Here is a 9,757-nt window from a genome sequence, read left to right as displayed (position 1 = left end):
ATTATATTTTTACATAGATTATATATAAATATATAAAACTTATATTACTATTATGCTCCTATTCTTTTATTATATTTATACCAATCGTACAAAATTGATGTAAATGCATAATGCCAAAATACATGAATTTTGTTACACTTTCATCACATTACATTAATTTTTATAATTTTATGATACATATTTTATAATTACATGATTCAGATAAATTAATATAATAATTAAGTCTGTAAATTTTTTTAATATCTACATACGTGAACATACTCGCGCGCAAGATATATTTCGTTTTCTTTCTATTATAGAAGCTTATGCATGTGTACGTAATACTTTCGTATTTTACTGTTATAAAATTTATATAAGAATGTCGACAATTTTTATAGCTAAATTTTATCATTAAATCACAGAATACATTCTTATGATAGTTTAAAGACTCTTAACAAGAACAGTATTGTAAAAAGGTACAAAAGCAGTACATATTGAATTTTGTTATTCCAATACACACGGTCCTTCTAATGATAGCCCCATCATGTGATTTAAATTTTCTCCCGCATAAGATAATAGAGGAGATATTTCTACATCATTTGCTACAGATGTAGCTCCAGCATTTAACAGCCACTTTTTATGTATTTTAAGTACATCGTTTCGCGCGGTACTTGGACAATCTTGGCCAACAGAATCCGCATTTTTTAGAGGACTAAAATCTTCTTCGCGAATTCCCTCCCAAACTGATAATTGTTTCGCGAATTCGAATACATCAAATACGAATTTTTCGATTTTAAAACCGTTCGGAGATTTGGGTTCAATTCGATTTCCATTTGCGTCGATATACGGAATTTTTTTTTTAGCAGCATGAAGTTCCATTTCCTTTTCGTGATTTATAGCAACATCATGTAGAAAATCTACGGTGAAATAGTGATTACATATATTTGCTGCATTATATATTAATTGTCCGTCATCCGAACGCAATTCAGCAGTCTCTTTTGAAATTTCACTATACTCTACGACTTTGTAGATACCATCGACCTACAATAAAGATGATAAAAAGTAATTAAATAAAACTGATGTCGTAAATGATTGAAATATCTTATAAACGTACTTTACACACAACTCCTACTGACTCATTCGGAGAAGATTTTTCTATAACTTTAACTCCACAATCAGTGCATGAAGATAAGCAGTATCCTATAAAAATGGGATCTGCCACTTTTATTAAGATATTATCAACCGAATGAACATGAACACTGTGAATTCCATGCTGTTTCATATCATCTAATATTCCTTGCACCTTTAGAGCTCGATACAATCCTCCATTTCCATCTGGTGCCTTTGAAATTTTATATTTTTTATCCAAAATGATTTTTCCATCCAGTGTAAAACATGGAAGCATACCTTGTTTAAAGGCTTTAACATTCTTTTCTTTCAGATCAAAATAGTTATGTTTTTGTAGAAAAGATACAGTTGTTTCATGAGTAGCTTCACTAGTTAATATGTACCTAGAAATAAAGGCAACTATTAGTTTATTTAAAGTACAAACTTTCACATATAAATTATTTGATTCATATGAAGGAAACATATGTACCATTTAATTTCTCCATCTTTCCCACATTCTTTTTTTGCCATATTTTGTAAACGAAGTATTCTTTCTGCCTGCAGTTGGAAGAGAGATTTTCCAGAAGGTAGACCCACATTGTACATACCCTTAGGATAAGATACACCTAGCCTAGTACCCTGGCCACCAGCCATTAACAATACAGCTACTTTTCCATCTGCTATCTCTTGCAGTCCCAATTTTTCATATACTCTTAATTGCTCTTTATCTGTGATTTTCAATGACGCAATATTTTCTTTAGGAATCGGAGTCACCTTGTCATCCAACATATTCTGCATACTACTCGATGCATGTACTGCATTGACAAAATATGATGTCACATCTGCCAGGTCTAATTCAGATATATCTTGATAAAGATTCTCTCTCTCTTTATCTGACAATTGGTCCCAAAATTTTAACAGATGTTCCTGATTGTATTCTATCAGCTTTTTCTTAAGAGACTCCATGTTCACGAGGTCCACTTCTTCGTTTGACAGCCGCGTATGCAACAAGAGCAGCTGATATCAATCGCGTTATTTGAAATACTCTTATCAGTAGATAACAGTAGATAAATTGAAAGATAGCTGCTTGCACTGTATCTCTCTGTCCGAACCTGACCTTAAGTAAATAGATGAAAATAAATAGACAACGAGTCGAGCAACAGGTATTTGACCGCGACCTGTAACCTATCCCAACTCATAGGTAAAGCGGGATACGCCTTTACTTTCACGATTCCACGTAGCACGTTCAGCTCGATTTCTCTTATCGGCCCCTCTCGCCCTTCCAGCTTCTCCAACTATTCCCCTTTCCTTTTCCAGCATATTTTGTTTCCACGGACGAATGCCGACCGTGAAAGATCATATTCTTTTTTTTTATATTTCTTTCACCGGTCAAGAATCGACCGAACGCTCAGAGACTGTAACCTTTTCGTATGGCACGCTGGTTCACCGGTACCGAGTATCGACTACCGAGTCTTATGTTAACTAAACTGTTGTAGGTCACACGTGATTAACCTTTTTGTGAATATAACTGAAAGTTCTTTAAAGAATCTTCATACGAAGTATATTAATAAAACAAACGTTTATTTTAGTAAAATTAATTTATTATTTCTGTACCGTTCTTTCCAAATAGAGATAGTGGATATTATAGTTCTTTCCTACTGTCCATGTTAAGTATGTTTTATTACTACCATACTTACTATTATACATATACCAATACCTATATCTATATCTATATATATATATATATATTGAATCAAAATGACTATGTAATTCGTAATTTGTAATATATTTAGCATAATTTTTATACCTTAGTCACTCTAATATTAAATTAATATTTGATTAAAGTTAATTTTCTATCTTCTATATTTGCCTACGTATGTACATATATGCAGATAATGGAGAACAGAAATAGTAGTATGTTCTTATATTGCAAAATAATTCTCACTGAGCTGTGAAAGGATTAAAAGAACTAAAAATTCGTAGATCTTATGAAAAAAAGTTTTTATGGAAAATGGAAATAAAGGAAAAATACGAAGGAAAGATACAGGATTATAATCACTTCTGATGATTAGATCTGATGAATTATTGAATGATATTCAATCCTGAAACTTTTTTTATTTAATAAAAGATATGTATATATATATATATATATATATATATATATATATATATATATATATATAATATTGATTAATATCGAACTATGAAAAATATATACATTTTTCATACACATAATTGTTTATATCTCGCGATCTTTTATATATCGCGAGCTGAAAGATAACGAATAAAAAGAATGTAATGAAAATTTATCGTGACACGTGAGATTTTTTGTTGTTAATCAGTCAATTATCGGCGTGCGCATGCGTACATAAAAATTGAAAATATTTGAATTGTCTAAAAGTGCACTGAGTTATGTAAAAATATATCAAAACATATCTTAACAAACAGATTCCTAAGATTTTTACGATTTACTAGGAAGATGTAAAAGGACGTAAGTAACACATGTATTTTCATCACAGACGAGTATACAGACGAGTAGTATTAATCAATGATTTTCATATTATTTGCAACAGTCGGTAATTTAAGGATAAACAATTTATATAATGAAGAAAGGAGAATATATACATGTATTACATTTTTAACCACTTTAGATTATTTTAGTAAGCACTCAAAAGGTTAATAAAAGTACCAAATTATGTTCAGTATACTATGAATATAAAGGTGTACGGATCAGTGAAGTTTCGATAAGTGTGATGAACTTTAAAATCCCGAAAGCTTCATAAAGATTATGAAAAATATCAAGTCTTCAAGATTTATAAAAACTTTAACACGTTACAAAATTTTAACACGTTAACTAACACGGTGGTCATCAATGACCCGAGGTACTAAATTTTTTAAAATAAAATAAATTTCTCAAAAAGTTGTGTACAATGTGAATGACATATGTAGATAACATTGTTAGAAAAAAGCACGCAAATACGGTACAATATTGGCAAAAATTATATATTGTGGTGAATATATTTCAATTTTGTTACAAATAAAGCATATAAAATTTGCGTGGCAGTCAACGTTTTAAATATTGAATCGTGTTCAAAGTGATTCAAATTTTCATAATACTGGAAAATTTCAAATTACTTCAAAATTGAGATTTAAAACAGTTTCCCTTACATATTTTATGTATGAATACAATTTTCAAATGTATTGCCAATTGGGTATTAGTAATAGATGGTAACATACGGTGGCGCTTCAAATTCCCTGTCATTACTCGATGCATACCGAACTGATCTCAATATTTCATTTAAGTTACATGCGTGTTTGCTTGTGACTTACGAAGAGACATCATGCTGTACCTGCCTAAATAACGTTTTCGGTAATGCTGCTATATTACAGCTGTAATATAAATAAGTTATGTCTAGTGATGTGATATGTCTGCGCGTTCATGATAAAGTACTCGCCCTTTGTAAATGTATTTCGGTGAGTTACATTTATGCTTGCTTCAAGTTACACTCTTCTCGTATTGCTGACTCGAAGGATTTCTTTTAAAAAAATTCGTCATCAATTGTCATGTAAGACACAATACCAATTAGACTATTTATCGTGACAACTATTGGACATTACATTACATGAATATTTAGTTTTTTACATAAATGAGCAAAGTTTAACTACAGATTCATTCAGATCTCGAACATACCGTGAATTTATTTATTCGCTAGTATTTTTCTAATATCTGTCTATTTTTATTCTATTTACGGCATTTGATAGGTTAGGAAGAACGTCCTTGAGCTTTCTTATTTTGGCAACATATAAATCGTATTATTTGTGGAAATATTATATTTCATTTGAAATAATCAATTTTAAATAGAGGTTAGATATTTGTGGAAGTTTTTCATTCATAGTATATTATAGTTCCCACGAAAATTTCATAAAAGAAGCGAGATGTTAGTGAAGTAATGGAAAGAGCACTATATTTTTTAAACTTTTTAGAACTGTTCATATAAAACTTTTTTATGTGTTAAAATGACTTTTTTTAAAGGTAAACTTTCTGAACTTTAGGTGCCAGGTGCCTAGAAAGCAGCTGGCAAGATGGGCAAGTTGTTGTCAAAGATCTTTGGCAACAAGGAGATGCGAATCCTTATGCTAGGATTGGATGCTGCTGGGAAAACTAGTATCCTTCTTACATAGATAGACGCATACAAACGCGCGCGCGCGCGCGCACACACACACACACACACCTGTTTCTTTCTTTTACATGAAACTCTATAATAAAATCCTTGCAAAAGACTAAAGAATGTTTTGAATCATGTTTTCTTGTAACATTTCCTTAATTACATATCAGCGATACTATATAAACTTAAACTAGGACAGTCTGTAACAACTATACCAACTGTAGGATTCAATGTAGAGACAGTTACCTATAAAAATGTTAAGTTCAATGTTTGGGTAAGTAATAGTAATTATAAATCTTCTAAATATAGCTTGGAAAATGTTCAAGTCACTAAGGATAATAATTTCATTGTAGGATGTTGGTGGACAAGATAAAATACGTCCACTTTGGCGTCATTATTATACTGGAACACAAGGACTTATTTTCGTAGTAGATTGTGCTGACAGAGATCGAATAGATGAAGCCCGTCAGGAGCTTCATCGAATTATAAATGATAGAGAAATGCGAGATGCTATTATTTTAATCTTTGCAAATAAACAAGATCTTCCAGATGGTATAAATCAATGTATCTTATAAATCTTTGGTAATCGTATATTTGTCTTATATAAATAATTTTTTATTTATTTTTTCAGCAATGAAACCACATGAAATACAAGAAAAACTGGGTTTAACTAGGATACGAGATAGAAATTGGTATGTGCAGCCATCATGTGCCACAACTGGAGATGGGCTTTATGAAGGCCTTACATGGTTGACCAGTAATCATAAATTATGAGCAAATATTTATTTTTCATCAGTTAGCCACATACCAAGATGTACGTTTGCTTTGTATTGTCATTTTTATTTATCATGTAGAGGCTCTGTAACAAAACTGATAATGATCATTATGATCCATAAGGCAGAGAGCGAAAGAGAGAGAGAGAGAGAGAGAGAGAGAATCATTTCCAATGTACTACAGCAAACGTAAAGTAACCATTAACATCAAATGGTGCGTTTCAGTAATATTAATACTATATAAATAGAAATTTATCAAAGTACCAAAAGATATAGACTTTGTTACTAACTGTTTACTAAAGTCCGTGAAAATAGTTAATACAACAATATTGATTAGATTATCACATCCAACATTTTACTATAATTTATATATATATTTGCGTACATATCCCGCATTACGGGATACTAATTATAAGAGAATACAAAAAGTTGTAAGAGCTACTTATGAGATTAAGAGATACATTCAGAAAAAGTATCTTTACAATTTGAAATTATCATTTATGCAATAGTTAATTTAAAATATCGTCCAGAATAATTGGACATAACATTCATTCATCACTGGTTGTTATCCATGCTATGTAATATGTATCACACATGATATTTATACATATAATCCCACTGATATATGTGAGTAAACATTCAAAGCACTTACATTAATGACTTTATACAGCACAGAAATATTCCTTTGATAAATTTTTGCTATCAATCTCATTTTTAAAAAATATTCATAGTGACAGACAGTTCTTTTTTTTTCTTTTTTTAATAATCGTCTTCCATTTGAGTCAACTTTTTATGCATATCAGTCGACTTTTCTTTTTTCGAAAAAGATGAAAAGGAGAAAAAAAGTGCAACTTCTGACATTGTGTATTTTTTTGTGCTTTAACTTCGATTGAAACGCATTAGATGTACAAACATACACTTATACATACATAAATGGAGTTGTTCTGTACGCACAAATGGTAAGCTACTGGGTTTGATATCATGAGCTCAAAAGAAAGAGAGAGGAAAAGGAAGAAAATAGAAACAATGTTACTAATAACGTAACAGCATTATATCTGCCAATATTTTTTACCAGTTAAGCGATCGGATTACGCAGAACTAGAATTAGGTCACAGAAAAAAGAGCCAGACAGTGTTCTATGTGCGTCTTATTTCATTTCCTTTTGATAATAAGATGTAGAATAAGAATGATATACATATTTAACAATATTTGCTATTAACTAAACAAAACGAATATTTCAACATAATTCAATTCTTTCTTTTCTACAAGCTTCATATTTACATAGCGATTAAAAGTAGAGTAACGATGGTATACGTTATTCTATCGCTCTGTTTCTATGTCAACATTTGATTTGCATTCCATGATATAATATAAATTAGGGTATTAGTATTTTAACAAATTGTATTACTTTACCGCAGTAATAATTAATACAAATATAATAAGTTTGTCAGATTCTTTCTCTTGGCATCCGTACCATTAATGTTAAGTATTGTATTTTGGTGAGAACTAATGTGCAAGATAAATTAGCTCATATTTAAAAGCAGTACACAGATTTTGGAAAGAAAGCAATAGACTGTTCTTTCGAGGTGTATGTGCTAGTATTGAGCAGTGCTCTATGTATATGTTTATACTCACTAAATTCGTTCGTATAAGAAGGTTTATAATACTGTGTCATATTTGTTTCTTTTAGTTGTAATTGAAAACAAAAGAAACGTAACAGTTGTAACTAAAATAACTTTGTTAAAAAATAGTTATTTTTTAAAGAGAATACACACGTTTTAATATTACAAAAGAGCAAATATATTTTGGCAATAAACTTTATTTGAATGAATTAAATATTTATAATTGAATTAAATCGAATGTTGAAATTTTATTGATCATAGAGTACACGTTTTATTAGTAAAATGTCTAAAGTTTGAAATGAAATGAATCCTGTAAGCAGATAATACATAATTTGAAACAAATATTTTTAGTAATTTTTTAATAACAAAGCGAGTTTTAGCTAGATGTAATATATTTATTCATTCTTCATTCAGTGTGAAATAACAAAAGCATTTATAGTCAAGATACTGAATTTAGGTTTAAAAATGAGCAGAAAGAAAAAAAAACAAGGCGTATGCGTTTTTCATTATAGTTAGAGCATACGTTTTTTAACGCAATACTAATAAATAACATTGTCAAATAGGCTTATTGTCAAAGTAAGCATTTGGTATCATCATATTTCCATTGTTTAGTTCACACATATATGTATCAGCTACATTTTCCAACGATTTGTTTTAACAGGGGCCATTCAGAATGCAGGGCTCGATATAAAACGCTTTGGAGTAAGGAAGAAATTGGTTACTTCAATACAATTATCAGCGTTTCTTAACGTTTACACTCCATGGATCGTATTCTTTGTTTCATAAAAATTAAAAGGATAATATATAAAGGCCATATTTCATACGTAATTTAACTCCGTAGACGAAAGAATAGATAAATTTAGAGAGCACAACTGTCTTTTAATCTTAAACAAAGTTTACTTAAAGTAGATACGATCCATATAGATAAAAGAAATTGGGAAACGCTGACCCATAATACTATTAGCCAGAGAATTCTCAATGCACCATTATTAACCAATTTTATAATTACATAGTCATTAAATAAAAAGGAACGAAACATTTTTCAGTCATATTGGAATATTATTTATGAAAGAGTATTTTCAGTTATTTCTCTATTTTGAAAATGGTAGTATAAAGCAGATTATAGATAATCATACAATGAACTAATTAATCGCTTTATATGAATTTTCGAATGGTGTAATAGTTAAAAACAAACACATTCCTCAAAACGAAGTTGAATGTTAAAATACGAATAGTAATTAGAGGTGCAATAGAATTTTTTGGTTTTTAGTACAAATAAAGGATATAAAAATATATGATAAATGTAATGCTACATTGAATACTATATAGATAAATAACAATAATTTTTACAAAATTGAAAACCGATGAATCCAGCAAAAATGTACTTGTATATTATTATTATTATTTGTATAATAAAGACACCTTTAAATTATAAAAGCATTCTTTCAAAATGTAAAATATCATTTTTAAACAAAATAGTTATAATTGCACTTAATTTCGAGAAATAATTATTTAAATATTTACAAATTATTACAACTATCTAGTTGATAATCTGACAATGGATTGTGTTTTTTTTATAAGATCTATAAACTCTGGTCATAAAAATATTAAAACATAATAACTTTATAAAAACTACAATTCTTATGTGGAATAATATATATGTTTAAAAAATATTTCATATATATATATATATATATATATATATATATATATATATATATATATATATATATATATAATTATTATATTATAAAAAGAGCTATGAAAATAAAATGAATATGAAATAAAATTATGTACACCTTGTTTTACAATGATTGAGTGAAAAGGCTCGAGACGAGCAAAATTTTTTTATCAACAGATCCAATAACATTAAATTCCTTCTTTGAGATTCAAAGTGCAGATATTTTTTATTCAGACTTTCGACGATGCTGTAATAGATCTGAATAATTAACTATATATATATATATATATAATTATTAATATATATATTAATATATATTAATATATATATGTATATATATCATTCACATAATGTGAAATGTTTGTAATTGTTAAATGTAATAATAATACTCTATGAATTTGATTGCAACTCTAAATTTCAATATGAGAT

The 9,757-nt window shown here is 29.0% G+C and overlaps 2 protein-coding genes across 5 annotated transcripts; one reads left to right on the top strand and one right to left on the bottom strand.

The window, feature by feature from the left end:
- Positions 1–50: 50 nt before the first annotated feature.
- Positions 51–2,712, bottom strand: LOC117231290 (UDP-N-acetylhexosamine pyrophosphorylase). Its single transcript, XM_033489607.1, has 3 exons — positions 1,577–2,712; positions 1,094–1,490; positions 51–1,020 (listed from the first exon to the last, which is right to left on the bottom strand). Exons 1-3 carry the CDS (start codon positions 2,050–2,052, stop codon positions 484–486), a joined length of 1,410 nt encoding a protein of 469 aa, XP_033345498.1. The 5' UTR covers positions 2,053–2,712; the 3' UTR covers positions 51–483.
- Positions 2,713–4,311: 1,599 nt separating this feature from the next.
- Positions 4,312–8,696, top strand: LOC117231343 (ADP-ribosylation factor 6). 4 transcript variants are annotated; one of them, XM_033489716.1, is made up of 6 exons: positions 4,335–4,560; positions 5,140–5,251; positions 5,423–5,526; positions 5,606–5,804; positions 5,884–6,066; positions 8,309–8,696. In XM_033489716.1, exons 2-5 carry the CDS (start codon positions 5,170–5,172, stop codon positions 6,024–6,026), a joined length of 528 nt encoding a protein of 175 aa, XP_033345607.1. In that variant the 5' UTR covers positions 4,335–4,560; positions 5,140–5,169; the 3' UTR covers positions 6,027–6,066; positions 8,309–8,696. The 4 variants fall into 4 exon arrangements, with proteins under 4 accessions (XP_033345609.1, XP_033345607.1, XP_033345606.1 ...); XM_033489718.1 differs by having other exon boundaries at positions 4,312–4,456; positions 5,884–8,692; XM_033489715.1 differs by having other exon boundaries at positions 5,884–8,692.
- The last annotated feature ends 1,061 nt before the right edge of the window (positions 8,697–9,757 follow it).

Source organism: Bombus vosnesenskii, unplaced genomic scaffold (assembly GCF_011952255.1).
Source record: "Bombus vosnesenskii isolate JDL3184/JDL3185 unplaced genomic scaffold, Bvos_JDL3184-5_v1.1 scf7180000013272, whole genome shotgun sequence".
Classification (NCBI taxonomy): Eukaryota; Metazoa; Arthropoda; class Insecta; order Hymenoptera; family Apidae; genus Bombus; species Bombus vosnesenskii.
Note: the sequence above shows the minus strand (reverse complement) of the source record. Positions and strands in the feature narration are given on the sequence as shown.